Genomic DNA, 17348 nt, shown 5'->3' with positions numbered 1-17348 from the left:
ATCATTGGTACCGACAACATTGAAGCCATCTAAGTCCGGTACCCAAAGCTCTCATGGTGCCGTCCCAACACACCATGTTGGGCTGCCTAAACACTCAAGGGGCACAGGCAAGGAATCATCGGTACCAACGAGGTGTGAGAAATCCAGAGAATCCGCACTGGGAAAGGCTCCTTTGGCACAGACATTGACATCGGTACTGTCTTTGGCATGCCAGACTCCAGCAGGCCGCTGTATCAGGTCCACATCACCGACTCTTTCAGTGCGGACATCTTGGCATCAATGCCTTCGATACCACCAGACTTCTGGTACACAACAGACCTTTCAGCGTCTGACACTCCAGATTCACCTCTGCTCAGTATCGAGGTCCCAGAGCTCCAGACTTGCCAGCAACATCATGCCATGCAACCCCATTTTTGAGCGTTGAGTCAGATTATCAGCAAGGGGATGTGGTCTCCCACCACTCTTCTCACCCACCCTACGGTACCCCTTTCCAGTAGGGACCTCAAGTGTACCGCCCCTCTGATCCCCAGCCTCTGTGGTATGGGCAGCCATGGTACTAACCACTGGGCCCCTCCCCACCTTCTGTTATCCTACTGGGACCCTTGGCAGGCACATAGACACAGTGCCTCTCATAGCTCTAGCATGGCCTATGAAAAACCAAGGAGACATCCTCCTTTGGCTGCCGCGTTGAGGGCATCCGAGCCCCCGAACCATTAAGAGAGAAACAAGAGGCTGAAGTTGAGAAGGAAGCTACCCCTCAGACTAATTTCTCATCATCATCACCAGATGAGACATTGATGCCCCCTCCAACCTCATTAGCAGATGATTTTAAGTTTTTTCAGGAGCTGGCACAGCAGGTGGCAGAGGCACTACAGATACCACTACAGGAGATGACTGAGTCACGCCATAAACTACTGGACATTTTACATTCTTCTGCCTCATCCAGAGTAGCCCTCCCTATTAACGAGGCTCTCTTGGAGCCTGTCAGACTCGTATGGCAGACCTCTGCATCCGTCCTACCAACACGCAAACAGGCTGACAAAAGGCATTACATGCCAGAGAAAGACACAGAATTTCTCTTCTCAGCCCGCCTCCTAATTTGATCATCGTGGACGCAGGGAACTTAAGGCCGCCAGCACCATCTCAAATCCACCCCCTATGACTCGGACTTGAAGTGCCTACATCTTTTTGGGAGAAAAACATATTCATCAGCCACTCTACAATTCCATATTGCAAACTATCAACTCTTAATAGCAAAATACAATTTACTTAAATGATCAAAAACTCAATTCCTTTACTGAGCAGCTAGATTCTCGCAAAGAACAATTTAAAGCCATCATTAGTGAAGGCCAACTGGTGGCAAAGACATCACTCCAGTCTGCACTCGACACACCAGACACAGCAGCATGCTCCATCTTTACTGCCGTTTTGATGAGACAAGCCTCTTGGCTGCACTTATTTTATTTCCCCAAAGAGGTGCAAACAACTGTGGAGGACTTTCCTTTTGAAGCTACAAAATTTTTCTCTGAGAAGACGCAGTTCCCTCCACACTTTAAAAGACTCCAGGGCTACTCTTCGATTGCTTGGAATTTACATGCCCGGGCAAAAGAGGAAAATATAGTCCTCAATCTTCATTCAGATCCTGTTTGTCACAATACTCATCTCAACAATCGTATGAACGCCAAAGAAAAAAGTCCAGGTTCCCCAGATGGAAACCTTCAGGCTCTAAACCTATTTCTTCACAGCCATCCACCTCAAAACACCAGTTTTGACTGGGTGGTTGAGGTGCTGTCAGACCACTCTCCTCAATAACATTCAACACTGGAAAACCTCTCTCATCCATATGGATGCCATCTCTCCCCCTTCTGCAGCACCTGGGAACAGATAACGTCTGACAAATGGGTGCTGCAGATTATTTGAGATGGGTACTCCATCCATTTCACCTCTCCCCCTCTCCCCAAATGCCTTCCCCACCCCTCTTCAGGGACCCTTCTCATGAGAGCCTGCTACGACAAAAGATAAACCATCTCCTCAGTATAGGAGCCATAGAGCCAGTGCCCATACATCTAAGAGGCAAAGGTTTTTACTCCTTGCTACTTCCTGATACCCAGAAAAAGGGAGGTTGGAGACCCATACTAGACCTCAGAGTGCTCAACAAATTTGTCAAGGCTTGGAAGTTCAAGATGGTCACCTTAGCAGTGATTATTGCAGCGGTAGAAAAGGGAGACTCGTTCTCAGCCCTTGACCTTCAAGATGCTTCCACATTTCGATCATACCGAGTCACAGACGATACCTCAAATTCACACTAGGCCAAGACCACTACCAGCACAGAGTACTCCCTCAGTGCTGTCCCTTAAAACCAGGACCCTACCAAATTAATGGTCCATTTTGGTCAATTTCATGGTCACAAGATTTTAAAAATACTCTATTTCATTTTTATTTCATGATGTTATAACCATGGGGTCCTGACCCCAAAGGTGGTCATGGTAGGGGGGTTTCAAGACTATTGTAGCGGGGGGTCATGCATCACAATGTGAATAAGTCCTTTTGAAAGGAAAAGTTGATTTTTAAATATATATGAATTCTGTTTAAAAACCACTTTTTCCTTTCAAAAGTACTTACGAGCATTCAGATTGGTATCCACATGTCTTTGTTCCTTCATAATAACTGTTGATTGTTGTTCATCATTCTACCACTAACTTGATGTTTCATGGCTTTATTTTGCATTTTATTGTTTTAAATTCCATAGTGGCAGGTTTATTCAGCTCTAATTGCTGGGAATGCCTGGGCTAATAGTCAGACACATCTCTTTGGTTTTGGTTTATGGCTGTGTGATTTAAAAATTGGTTTTCACGCACTGATTTAAAAAAGACTATCAAAGCAATGGAGGTTTTACTGTTACATTAAAAAGAACATGCTTCCTGCAGTGAAAGAGTTCTTACAACTCCTTCCAGAAAAAAAATCTGCCGTCTATGAAAGAATGAAATTGAGTAATTTTTTGTGCAGTTTCTCTTGCTTAAACTGTTTTTCTAAGACTAGTTAAATTTATATGAATAACTAGAACAAAATACTTTCTGATTTATGTCACCTTTTTCTTCTACTTGTCATCTTGGGCATTCAAATTTATTTTAAAATATCTTATATATACACACACCATGCAAATGTATATCCAGCCAAACATATTCATATCTTCACACTTGAGTCATTGCAATCTGTAGATTGTACGTGTAAAAATTGGGGCAGTCAAGGGAAATACTTCCCTAGGAATCAAAATTTGGGGGGGGGGGGGGGAAAAAGTAAAGCAAAGCAATAAAAATTAGTAAAACTTCACCAATACAAGTAAAGGAATAAAACATCAAATGTGAAAGAAAAAGAGCATTAATTCAGTGGTAGAACTGAGACATAAACACATCAAGGTCACGAAGATACAGAAGTGAAGATTTCTGCCACAAAATTTTATAGCGTAAGTTAGATACTGAGTAAGGGTTTAATTTTCCAAGGAAATGAGGGCTAAAATGTAGGTACATGCAACATATCCAGATAATATAGTTGAAATTGTAAGTTGGAATTTTCAAAAGTGTCTAAGTGACTTAGGAGCACAGTAGGGCTTTGTTTCTAAGTTACTTAAGCGCTTTTAATAATCGCATCCTTAATTTTTAGAATTTTCTAGCTTTTCACTGCTTGATATCTCAACCTTAAATTAAAAACCTGGCATTAAAATGCCATTAATTTCCCCCATATTCTTTTTGTAAATGGTATGAGGGAAGAGGAAATATCACAGCAGCATCTTTAATTTAGGGAGTTAGGAGGTGGAGCATCAAATACATTATATAGAGAGCATGGGTTAGGCTGCTGAAATAACTTTTTTTCTTGAAACAGTAGTGTTCCGTTTTCTTAGTGAGAACTATGAAGTATACTTAGTCTGAAGAGTGGTTTTTAAATGTCTGCTGGGTTTGAGTTATGTTTGCCAAAAATTTCAGTTGAAAAATCAGGAGAGAGTGTGTGTGTTTCACACTTAGATATCTCAAAATGGCTGTATTGATTTTGCTTAAACTTTCCAAAAATATTCACAAAAACTTAAGATGAAGAATTTGCTTGAAACAATTATGGAAAAAATTATTATGGAAAACAATTATGGAAAAAATGGAAGTTCTGGGATTTCACCATACAATGGTGGAAACTGTGATGTAATTTTTATTTAATTTTTGTGCCTCTCCCAATTTTTAAGAGCAATTTACAAACCAATTTCTAGAAGTTTCATAGATCTTTGAGGCATGACAGGTACATTTTGATCCTCTAATCCAGGGGTGGGGAACCTCCAGCCGCGGGCCGGATCCGGCCCGCGAAAGAACTTGATCCAGCCCGCGGGCGGGCGGGAAGTGTGCGCTGCCGAAACCCTGCCGCCGAAACCCTGCCGCCGTCTGCCCATTTTCGGCGGCGGGGGGAGTCCGGAGGCGGTTACTGCCCCACGGAACCCTGTGGACACTGTAAAACCGCACCGCCGAAAAGGCGGAAACAGTGGCGGCATTTGGGCGGCGGGTACCGCCCCACACGTAACTGTGCCACCGCCGAATCCCCCCCTGCCGCCGAATCCCCGCCCGCCGCCAGGGCCACCATCAGGCCCTTGGCAACAAAAAGGTTCCCCACCCCTGCTCTAATCTGATCTGCATAACACAAACCAAAATTAAAGGAGGACTATATGTATCCCAGCTGCCAGGGCATCCCTGGGATTTGAATCCAGGAACTCTGGCATTCAGAGCCAGAGGCATAGCTCTAAGACATGGAATCACAGCCGCTAGAAGACCATTAAAGCGTACCCCCCAAAAAGTCCTATAATATTTTCCCAACCCTTACCTCCTTTGGGCCTCTAATTGACCAGTGTAATTGCTTAACTCTAATATATAGTTGCTCTACTTGCTACTGAAACGCAGCCTCTTTTTGAGCAGAACATGACAACTGATTAGCAGTACCCAGCATTTATTACACCCTAGTTTCCTAAAGACAGGAAATGAAGACTATGGTGTGTAACTGAACGTGCAGGGAGATTTTAGGTCAGTAGAACATAAGAATCCATACTAGAATTACTAAAATCCATCTCTAAAATACCCACCACTGCAGTATCAGTGAAGAAAATTAAACACAAATGTTAATGAAAATGTTCGTATTAGCTTTACCAGACATTGCTACTCTTGTGAGAAGTCCCATGGACTATTCAATGATCAGTGGTCACAAGGTTGGTTTTGTCTCATCTGAAAGATAGCGTCCCCCATACAGCGGTAGGATATTGTCACTACAGACGCGGAAAGAAAACTGCCATTTACTGACTGATTTCCTGTACCATCTCCATTTTCCTTCCAGGTCTCTCACTGAAGTACTGACTTAACCTGTCTTCTTTTAGCTTGTAAAATCTGGCAGGATTATAGCTCAGGGTAGTATGGCTACAGCTGTATTGAACAACAGTTTAAAGGAAGAATACTGTTTCCATTTGAAACTTCATTGGGATGTTAGGGAGGCAAAATGTAATTACTTTAATCATGGTCAACCATCCTACTCACCCAAAAAGTATCTTAGGATCTGTAAGTGATTTTAGGTAGAATGTTTACTTAATGTTACACTCTCACATGCACACTTGTCCTTTTCCATACATGGAACCTGAAATATGGTGGGTTTCTTCCAAAATTAATCCATTTTAATAATTTTTTAAATCAAATTTTGGCTCTTCTAAACTAGTCTCAACTTCTTGACTATGATTGTCTGTCTGGGGGAGACTGCCTGTCAGTTGCCTTGGTGCTGCTGTTGAATGTTACAGCCTTCAACAGCAAAGCGCTACCAAGAGAAATTCTGTCAGGAAGAGTCTGGAAATGTTGAAATTAAACTTTTTATTTTAAAATGTAGGTTTTGGCAATTCAGAGGCCAGAACATTCCAGCTGAAAAGTTTGAGGTCCTTAAAAATTGAAAGCAGGTATTTCAGTTGTCATTTAATGTGTAATGTAAAATTTGGAATCACTTGTTCTGTTGACAGCTTTAAAGGACATACAGTTTTAAGAAGCTATGGAAGGAGTGTAATCTGATCAGAGCAGAATTGAAGAATTTCCTGTAAAGATTTATGCATGGAATAGTTGCATTTTGGCTTCCATCAACAATGTATTCCCTCAAGCACACACACACACACCATGTGAATTCAGTTTTACCACTCACATTCCTGTTGCAAAGAGCAGCCTTATTGGGTGTGTGCAAATTAATTCCATCAGGAAACATATATCTGACAGGTGTAAAGTATAGGGGAATACAGCACAGATTAAAAGGAGTAAGTGCTTGATGGGATACCACTAACTAAAATTCACTTTTTGCTCCCCATCCTAGTCTTGTATTATGGAGGTGGTGGTTGGTGACACCATAGTTAAAGTTTGCATCTGAACAGGACCAAAAATGCCTTTATTTCACACTTCAATGACTGAATTTAGATTCCAGACTTGGCACAATAACTTTTCATAAGTCAATTGAATTTTGCATGTCATTTTTAGTGAAATATTTACTAACTTTTGCAGAGCAGATGTTTAAGAGTGCACTCTTTTTGAAATTCTGCTATTTTCCTCACATTTTTTATATTCTTGTAGTTAAACTACCAGATTCCGCACAAACCCCAAACTTCTCTCTCTCACATAATATCTTCGGCATAGACAGCCTTTGAATTTTTAAAAATTAAATACGTAGTTATCTGTATCCTTATACAGAATAACTGTTCTGAGCTGAGCAACCATCAGTTTGATGAAACTTTTTCAAGCTATCTGCGGCTTCTGTTTTCTGAATGACACTGCCCGCCTTGACTTGCCACTGTGATCTATACATAACTGGTGATAGAGGAAGGCAGAATGGGCAGCAGAGAGGGTTGGGCTCTGATGAGAAAGGGAGCAGCATGCGTGAGCACGAGCGGTTGAGGAGCCATAATGAGTTTAGCATGGATGTGCTGGGACTGGGGGTTAATATCTAGTGTCCAGGGGAACTTTGGGGTGAGAGAGGCTTGCACTGTTTGGAGCCTGAGTTTTGGGAAGCTGAATCTGTGTTGAGGCATTGAGATGAGGGTTGTTGCTGCCTTATAGGTCTTCTAGTCACTAGAGGGTGCTGTGATGCTTACTCTGCAGGCAGGTGAGGGGTCTCTGGTTGCTTCTTCAGCAGCTGACTGCATCAAGTGAAGGAAGCTAATTGTAGCCCTAGGCTCCCCCCAGGTCACCTGCAACAAGTTCCCATCACTAATCCTCCAGCTGTTGCAAGCCCTCTGCCCTATCCCCAGCTGTGTCAGGCTATCCACCACACGCTCCTGACACTGCAGGCCACCCTGGTATCCCAACTGTCTCACCATACTGAGATCACCCTTGTCTCCTGCCCCCCAGCTACACCTAGATGCTCCAGCACTAATTGAGGCTCTGCTCCCAAGGTGCCTGCAGCTGCATTTCTTCCCCCTTCTTTTCCCTTCCCATTATGTACAAGCTCCTACTGCTACAGGGAGACAAGAAAGTGGTTGCCATTCAAGATGCTCTGGAAGCGGCTTCTCCCTCTGGTGAACCTCCTGTGAAAACGTTTTTCAAAAAGTTTTTGCAGTGTGGTGCAAACAATATGTGCTATATAGCAATTATATTAGAATGCTTGACTGATCTAGCCCTCTTGGTTCCCCCATTAACCTGAAAGGATTACACCCCTAAGCAGTGTGTGTATTGTTATATGGAAAGCTCAAAAAAAACTAAGGGGTGTCTTGTAAACAAGAAGGAGAAAATACTGGTAAAAACAAAGAATAAAATATAGAACATCTGTCTTATTCTCATGTGGGCCCGGTCTGCAGAGAACTTTACTACAGTTGGTTAGAACGCTTAATTACAAAGGGGAAAACTTAGTAGTGATAACTTTACAGTCCTTGTCTGTGTTTCTCTTTTTTTCTTTTTATTTCCCCCCAGTTGTTGACAGCCTGTCCAGAGGAGAGCTGCTTTCTCCATTCTCTCTTTCCATGGGGAGTCTGTGTCTCTTTTCAATAATAAAGCCAAGTTCTTTGTCAGTCTCTTTCTGAAGAACTCCTCCATGTGATTTTCTAGAGTTCTTAGCTCCCATACATATTGAACATGTTGAAATGTGTTTAGCTGTATATACACTCAGGACGCGTGCCTCACTTGTTTTCCTAGCTCCCCTCTTTGGCGCCTACTTCTGTAAGAAATTAGTGGCCCATCTGGTTCCTCTGAGGGACTTCTGGAGAGGCTTGGTCTTCTCCAGCCCCAAGACTGCAGGACAACTGCTTCCACCAAGAACTTCTGGCTTGTCAGTACCTTAGATGGAAGGCAGCAGAAGGAGGAGACACAGAACAGGGAATATAGGCTTTTGTGGCATTACATCAATTCAGCCACGCAGAAGCAGAATATGCGCCTTGCAACTTTTGTTTGTGCTTTTTCATTGCCAGCAAGCGTGTATTGGGGAAGGAGGCACATTCTGAACTGAGGGAGAGTGGAATGTAATGATTGTGGGTGTGAGGTAGAGGAGGAAGAGTTCTGAGCCTGGAAGTGGGTGGGTGTCAGAAAGAGAGAGAGTGTAGGCGGGATGAAAAAAGGGCAAGAGAGAGATTTGAGTTGGGTAGTTTGGGTAGACTAAGAGAGAACAGCAAAATGATCACAAAGGGATAAAAACGATGTTCTCCCACTGTGCCCCTTATAGTAAAGTGTCCCAGCTCTTCATTTTGCGAGGGGGGAGGATGCACTTTTTGCTTTCCACTGCCCCACCAGTTCCCTTGTCATCCACCGAAACACTTTATAGTGACGCTCCTGACTAGTGTCCCAGTTTTTTACTTTGATAACAATATCAACTTGCAGATGGGAAGGGGTTGCAGATTGCTACATGCAGCCCCTCCACTTACGTTGGGCAACAGCTATCACTGGCTATAAAGATACACTTGGGCACAAACTTTCAGCACAGGCCTCTGATGTTTTGTGTGCCAACTGGGAAGCTGATTGCCCAGCTGTTCATTTTATAATTATAGATCATTTTCTTCCAGATTTAGAAGTTGGAGGGAGACCAAAAATTTGGCCCCTAGTTTGAGAATGCTGTTTTTATATTTAAAAAAAAATTTCTGGCTTCTAGTCTGAGGAAATCCCTAAAAATCAGTTTCCTGTCAACTACTGTGTAAATTGGACCATTTTTAAAATATTGAATTGGGCCCCAAAGGAAAAGTTACTTTTTAGTAACGAGTCAACAGAAGTTACCACGTTAAGAGTTCCAGCAGTGAAAGTTAGATTGTCATCAAAACGTAACAAAATTATTTTACTTATTTACTGCCAATTTCTGGTATGTTGAATCCTAAATCCCTCCTGTTTGTCTTTTAGAAACGGATAAAATCCCTGTAATGCGTGGGCAGTGGTTTATTGATGGTACATGGCAGCCACTAGAAGAAGAAGAAAGTAATCTGATAGAACAAGAACATCTCAATTGTTTCAAAGGCCAACAAATGCAAGAGAACTTTGATATGGAAGTATCAAAACCTGTAGATGGGAAAGAGGGTAAGATATTGTCTGGACTGTTGTTCATACTGTTGTTATTTATTTGTATTACTGTGGCTGTGAAACAGACTTCCACTAATATGAATATTTAGGGTATTCTGCAGTGCTTTTTAATCTTGCATGATGACTAGAAATTATTTGCTCTGGTTGCTTTTCCCATTTTTCAATGTAGCATGATGGTTCTAGAGTTTATTACTGGATCACAAAATGGTACCATTGACAGCCTTCTGTATAAAACTAAACCCATGGGTGAATTTCTTGTCTTCTCCCCATTTTGCCTCATTTAATGTTGTGACTTTTTATTGTATCTGACAGTCTCACTTGAAACTAAAGTTTTCTGTTCATCGGCCAGGAAAAGTGCTGATGACCTCAGTCTAAACTGGCTCTAAAAGTCCAGCCAGTTACCTTAATTCTGCCCTGAAGGGGACCATTGTTTTCACAGATCAGATACTTCATTTTCCATTCTGACTCAATCCAGGACTTTATCAGAGTAGTTTGCAGTTGCATTAAATTCTGTGTGTTGCTTTTGTGATGGAAATCCCTGTATTTTAACGACCAGGCTGAGAACATGGTGCTGATGTTTCTCAAGGCTGTGAATCAAACTCATTTCACATTTTTAAGATCACCCCGTTGACATTCCTGTTGTTGAACTATTTACCACAGGCAGTTGAATCAGTTGCTCTGGGTAAGTACAGCACAACAAAAGTTCAATATTCTTAATTTTCTAGTGTCTTGTTTGCCACTATTTTTTCAAATTCCCACTAAACCATGGACTGCAATTACAAGGGCGTCAAAATAAAATTAATATAAATAGGACTTTAGGCTTTATTTTTTATTAAAACAACTTTATTGTGAAACTCTTTTTTTTAAAAAAAAATATACATTTAAAAATGCTTTGGACAGAAATTACAGACAGTGGGGGGAGCTCCTTTTTCATGGCTCTGGGCTTGGAAGTGTTCCACTGCGTAGTTAATTGGGCAGAGGTGGTGTATTATGTGCATAAATTCCTTAAATGTTTTTATACGTCTGCTACAATTGATATAATAGTCTGCTACACTAAGCAGTCTTTTATCCTCTCAAAGCTCATATGTAGCTCTCATTAACACTAACTAATAGAAGACTAGACTTCTAATTACCACTCGTAGCTGTTTATGGAGAGCACTATAGAAATTAGCTGATGCTAACACAAGACAGCAACAGAAGGTCCTAATTTCTCAGCAAAGATTTAATAGTAGAATACTAAGAAGAATAGTAAGACTTAATTACTTTCACAAAATATACTATAGAGCATTAACATATATATTTAAAAACAAACCTCTATTATCAAAAAAGCCCATTGTTCGTATGTAGACATCAGTAATCCAGATTATGCTATTGTATCTGGTCCCAGCCATGTGCAGAAGGTGACAGCAGGCTGAAGAATTTCAGGGGAGAAATCCCCCTCCCTTCCTGTAGACAGGAAGCAGTTTAGTTCCTTTTAACTGTTTTCATTTTAGAGGCAACTTTTTCTCACTAATTTGGCCTGAAAACCTTGGGGCAACCTGTGGTATGCTTTAGTCTAGTGACTGAGACACATTCTCTCTACCATTGCATCTTCTCTTCTGTTGCCATTGCCCAAGAGATGCTCTCCAGAAAATGAACCAAAAGCTTATCAGGTGTTTAACTCACTCCATTCCTCTGCAATCCCGCAGTGCAGCATTTTTAGTAGAATCAACTGCTTAAGTGTCTGCCAGGTGATGCTGCTCCCCCTCTTTAAACATGAATCATCCACTCCAGTAGATGCTAACCCAAAGAAGTCAGTGCCAAGAAGAGAAAAAGCATTCATATTTGCTGTGCTGCAGAGAGTCATTGTAGTGGGCTCCGTATGCACCAGTTGTGAAGGGCATAATACCTAGAGCCATAATGCAAGTGTCACTCTCCTCATATCAGTGTCTTTCTTACTTCTGTGGTTCCCCTTTAGAGTAGTGTCCCAGCCTCTAGGAGAAGGAAGCCTGAATCAGGTTATCCCTTTCCCTAGTTCTGATCCTGGATTCCAGTCCCTCATTAAGGAAAATAACCATGAATTATGCAGGACCTTATGGTAGGTCTTGGGCAAGTAAGAATTGCCTTGCTAGTTCAGGCTATAGTCCATTTAGTCAGGTGTCCTGTCTCTTACAGTGGCTAGTACTGGATGCTTTAGAGGGAGGTGCAAGAAACCCTTTAATGGAATAACCTCTAATGGAATAAGTGGAGAGGTTGAAGTGATTATCTTCTAAGGTGAATCAGTGGTGAAAGAGGATAAGATGCAGCTCTGCATCTTCTTTACTTCCTCCTTTAGTTTGCTTCTTCTCTTGTTTTCTCCATTAATACCATCATTATGACCTTTTCCTGTCACCTCTGTCTCTTCACCCTGGAATCTGTTCTGAGGCAGGCCAAGTTCCAGACAGATTTTTCCTAATCTACTAGTTTGTGTTTTGTGGCTTGAATAAAACAAGTAGACACTTGTCCCAGAGGTATTTTTCTGTAGGTAAGAATGCCATTGTAAAGCAAAGTAACACAATACTTTCAGCTATAGAAGGGCCCACACTTGATAGAGGAGTAGGATAGGATGTTTGGCTGCATTTGTCAGATTGCTTCATTGTGGAAAACTTTCCCACAGCCAGTGTTTAGGTTAATGCAAGTCACAGAAATTAATAAGCAGTTTCAGGAAAAAAAAATTCTGCCTGTACTTAAATTAAGTAATTTTATATCAAATTTTAACGCACAATTATAATAAATACATTATTTCATAGTTGCGTTATTTGGAATAGAGATTGACATTTGGCCATATGGCATTCCTTAAACGTGATTGTTACGCCCCCAATGACTGCTGAAAACCTCAAACTGTGTGCTTTAGTTCTGTTATGGTAAACACCAACCAGAAATATGATTGTTCATTTGACATTTGGTGGTATTTAAAGAGACAATGTTAGCTAAAAGTTAGTTAAAATGAACTTTTTAAATACTTTTTGTTTAGTTCATCTAACTCTGTGGTTTTTTTCCATATCAGATTTGTTCATTCTTATTCAAAAGATTGAATCAGTCTCTAACCCAATATTCATGAACCCAGCAATTATAAAGTAATATGAACATAGGATGGAAGGTGAAATCACTGTGGATTAAAGTTGCAGTTCTCAGTTTCAAGCTTTCAGGCATTTGTTGCATATCACTTTTTAATTAAAAAAAAATACTTTCAGTGTCTCTCTAATCATGTCTACAATTTGCATTTTATATCTCAGATTGTTTTTCTAGAAATACTGACTTTCTTAAAGGACCCACACTTGCTTTTCTTGTACTGTATATACCCAGTAACTATACTTATAGACTCACTGTGTCATTAAGCACATGCTACAATTCTTGAGGGAGGTAGAAATGAAAAATTTTAAAATAGTTTCAGAATTTCACATTTGCTATTCTATGCAGCAATACTTCAACTAAAAAAATGCATATGAAATGAGTACAAAAAACTGAAAGATCTTAAATTGCTAGCAACATGCAGGTGAACTTAAAATACACTTTTAAACAAAGAATTAGGAAATTACTTTTTCCTTTACATACTAGCCAGGGCTAGAGTTAAAGGTTTAGGTTTTTTATGAAATAGTTTACCTAAAATGAGTGCAGAGAGCTGTATTCTTTAGTGGTCTACATATGATGTCTTCAACTGTTATAAGAGAAACAGAAGCCTAAACTCAGGTCCTGGCAGGTTTTAAAAGTAAATTTATTGTCGTAAAGCTAAATGTCGTGCTAACATGAGATCTTAAACAGAAAAAACATGGGGTTTTTGTTGTTGTTGTTTTTTTTTAAGAGCAGTGGTGTCTGATCTGAGGCGCTGAACATAATCAGTATTTTGGCACAGATTCTTTGTTCTGTTCTTTGGCCTCAGCTGGCACAAAGGGAGCTAAAGCCATTCACAACTCCCTTGCTAGGGATTCCCCTGATGTGGGGGAATCCCTAGGAGGCATAGAGTTGGTAGCCTGTAGGTCCTGGTGTACAGGGCATGTCAAGGATTGACATGGGGTGTGTTGGTTGGAGGGCGGAACGAGGAGAGTGGCTATACAGTGGTGTGCTCCAGCTGTGCTCAGCTGGCGGATTGTCCCTTGGAAACAATAGCCAACTGGCACAAGTTAAAGCAGGGGTTCTCAAACTGGGGGCTGTGAGGTTATTATCGGGGGTGGTGGTCATAAGCTGTCAGCTCCCATGTATACCAGTAAGGGTGGCATGAGGGGGAGGTCATCACAGCCTGAAATATTTTCAAAGGAGGTCCCAGCAAAAAAAGTTGGAGAACCCTTGAAAACTATTGTCTCATCCTTCCCCTGCATTTGAGCAGCTGACCTGTGGGGTGTTGCAAACAACAGGGAAGACAGCAGCTGCCTAGGATGCTCCTGACTCAGACTAGAGCTATTCTTGGGGCAGCAGCAGAAGGGATGGGAGGCAGTTGACAGGGTGGTGTCCCTAGCTTGCTCGCTGTTAAAGACAGAGGTTATTCAAACATATTTCAGAAATGCAGGGCATGATTCAGAGAATTTTCAGTTTATAAGCAAATAAAAACTTTTATTCACCCTCCTGGGCCACAAGGTTGGACACCACTGTTCTAAAGCATCTCGCTTAACCATTTAATGTTAACGTCATTTGTGGCATTGTCTATAATCTTTTGATCGATGATTTTTCATGTGTATTCACGTTTCATTAGAAGGGAGCGAGGCTGGAAGTTGAACTTGAAAACAAGGAAAGAGTACACATTTTATACCCTTATATTTGATCAAAGCTGCAGAAAATCACTCTGAGGCCATCATTTAAATTAATTGTGAAGTGTACTGTTTTTTAAGTGAAGTTTCATGTTAGAAACCTTTACTTACTGTGTATTTGCTTTTGTTATGCATTTGCAAGTTTCAAATGGGGCTGTACTCCAATAACTGACCCTGTAAAAATTGCATTGTGGGCTACCTGGTTTGTTTGCCTCAGTGACTCCAGATCAAATTTATCAGTTCAGAAACTTTTTTTTTTTTTTTTTTTTTTTTTAAGGTGGATTTTTTGTTTAGTTGCCAGTTGGGCAAATTCAGCCTGTGGGGGAAAATAAAACCATGTATTTCCTGACTAGTGTATAATCACCAGCCAGTGACAGATTCTCCAGACCAAACTCTCCTCACTTACAGGAGTGCAGCCCTTAAGGCCTTGATTCTCTGCTCTCATACATCAGCTTTACACCTCTGTAATTCTCTATGTAAAGTACCTCCTCACAGTTTATACTGATCTACATGAAGCAAAGAATCAGGCCCACTGTTTCCAGTGGTTGTGGAAGTTTTACCTGACCCTTCAGTTGGAATTTAGTGATTTTGTTGATTCAGGGACCAGAATAGAGAATCCATTTTATTCTCTCACAATTTAATCACACGCTTTTAGCCATATTGGCTTTCTGGAGCTAAAAGTGTTTTTTTTTTTTAAATAAAAGGGAAACTTTCTTAGGTCTTGTCCATACTAGCAGGGGTGTAGGTTCTAGTGCACAACATCTTGCATACTTACTGGCCCGTGTGGATCCTGCTGGCGCTCACTAAAAGTTCCTTAATGCATATTAATGTAGTCCTGTTTCAAGCAGTACTGTTGACGTGCAGTAGGGAACCTTTAGTTTGTGCCAGCAGGGTCCACTCAGACTAGTTAGTGCACAACATACTGGTGCACACTACCATTTACGCCCCAGCTAGCATGGACTGAGTTCCCACGTAGACAGGCCCCGAGTCACTAGAGAAAGAAGATCTGACTGAATGAATACATACGGAACAGTTGTACTGAGTAAGAAGATGCCATTTTTACACGGTCACTTTTTGGGGGAGAGCCTCACTTTCAGACTAGCTGCTGGAAGCCCCAAATAAATACAATAGGCAGTTAATCAAAACTGACCTTTAAGGTACCTATTGTTTTCCTGTTTCACAGGTGTGTGAGAACAGCTTCTTCCAGATCACCTAACTTCCTGCCTCGTGCGATACTGCAGCTTTCATTCCTCTCACGATGTCCTTTCCATAATGAACAGCACTGGCGCCTCCCTATGAGGGTGAGGTAAGTCCATCAAATGTTGCAAAGTAGTCCCAGGGCTTTCTTTTCAATAGTCTTGCTTCGTATCCTAGAAGGAATGAAATGAGACGATTGAAAACCTTACAGAAATAACGGACTTGCCTTACTGCCACGGGGAACCTCCAGTGCTGTTCAGGAATGGAAGGGATATCGCAAACAGAGTGTATGCCAGGCTGTTTACTGTGTGAGAGGCAGCTGTTTTACAGACCTACAAAACAGGGAAACAGTAGGGTATTTCAGCCTAACTAACTTCTGATGACCATGTCCTCATACTACTGAGAGAGGCATCCAGTAGTGGTCTTTAAAGTTACTAATTTTTTCCATGTTCACAGCTTACCTTCCTGCATACTACCCATTGCATAAGTTTTGTTTTTGTACATGCTAATGCAAAGGCACTGAGTGAGATTGATGATCAAATTGTGGCATGGTTTGTCTTTTACTAATGGTGTTAGATGTGCCATACCCATGATGATATAAATGTTTGTTTTATGAGAACTGAAGAAATAGCTTTTGGCTAACATGAATTGACATTTTTGCTACAAAATCCATTTTAAAAAAAGAAATTATGTGCTTGCAGTATTTTTTAATATTTGCCAAATCTGACCATTTAGTGACAATAATACTAATGAAAAGAGAAATGATACCCCTTTTTAAAATTTTACTTTGAAGCTCAGTGTTTTTACTTTTAGTTATCTACCACCTCCCTCCCTTCTCCCTCCCTTCTCTGTTCAAATGGAGAGGATATAAGGAGAATACAGATGCTGCATGTCTTAAACGAAAGCGTTCCCAAGGTACAGTAATTGTAGATTTCTTTCTTGTAGTTTCCTCCTGGCTTAAGAAGCTTTAAATTGTAGCTTGTATGTTTCAGTGAAATGTGTTAGATCAGGGGTGTCAAACTAACATCTAATGGCGGGCCACATTTCAACAAAATTAATTTAAAATGGGCCATACTCCTGGGGCATCTTACCCTCCGCTGACAAATCACACTTTGTCCTCCCTTTCGGCGGCAGCTCGCAGCGTAATACATGCCGTTGAGAAAACTCGTGGCATCCTGTCTTTTGGCGGCAGCTCCAGGGGAATTGCCGGGCGGTAGCCGCCAGGGGCCGGAAGAAAAAAGTTGAAGGGCTGTATACAGCCGCCAGGGGCCGGACCAAAGAGGATCGCGGGCCGTATCCGGCCACTCGCGGGCCAGACAAAAAGGGTTTGCGGGCCGGATGAGGCCTGTGGGCTGTATGTTTGACACCCCTGTGTTAGATCTTTGTGCTTCCATTTCTTGCACCCTATTTGTGTCCTCTTCCCTCAGAAAGGGAGGAAAAAGTACTTTGAATCTTAGAGGAAAAGTAGAAGCATCGTGACTCTTAGAGAAAAATAGAAACTAACAACATATTCATGCTAACACATTGTTACAGTGTTTGTGACAATCATGAAAAATATAAGCATTATTTATTTTTTGAGTGCTTGCTCAATTAGGTGTGTGTGCACCACATGCACTAGAGCCGGAAACTTTTCCCACGTGGTTTTCATAGGATGGGTTCTAGTGCCCTCTGCAGCGGTGCGCATATGCACACATATATAGGATGCCGTCAGCACCCCTCCCTTTCAGTTTCTTCTTACTGCTTGTTACGGTGATGGAATGTTCCCTTGCTTCTGCAAGTCATCTTCCAACCTAGTGGTTTTTCTCGTTATTTCAGTGCACATAGTTTAGTTTATTTGTAGTTAGGGTTAGTATAT

The 17348-nt window shown here is 41.4% G+C and overlaps 1 protein-coding gene across 3 annotated transcripts in view; it reads left to right on the top strand.

Annotated features, from left to right (window-relative positions):
• DDHD1 (DDHD domain containing 1) overlaps positions 1 to 17348 on the top strand; it is a 101069-nt gene that overhangs the window by 9736 nt on the left and 73985 nt on the right. For 2 of the 3 annotated variants that reach the window (XM_067554787.1, XM_067554785.1), the window contains exons 2-3: positions 9360 to 9533; positions 16307 to 16408. In XM_067554787.1, the coding sequence (XP_067410888.1) occupies positions 9360 to 9533; positions 16307 to 16408 (276 nt within the window). The remainder of the gene's footprint in view (positions 1 to 9359; positions 9534 to 16306; positions 16409 to 17348) is intronic. The other variant, XM_067554786.1, reaches the window with a different exon arrangement.

The sequence above is a fragment of the Emydura macquarii genome, unplaced genomic scaffold (assembly GCF_026122565.2).
Source record: "Emydura macquarii macquarii isolate MOO-44397 ecotype Brisbane River unplaced genomic scaffold, CSIRO-AGI_Emac_v2 contig_1551, whole genome shotgun sequence".
Classification (NCBI taxonomy): Eukaryota; Metazoa; Chordata; order Testudines; family Chelidae; genus Emydura; species Emydura macquarii.
This window is presented reverse-complemented; position numbering and strand designations above follow the sequence as displayed.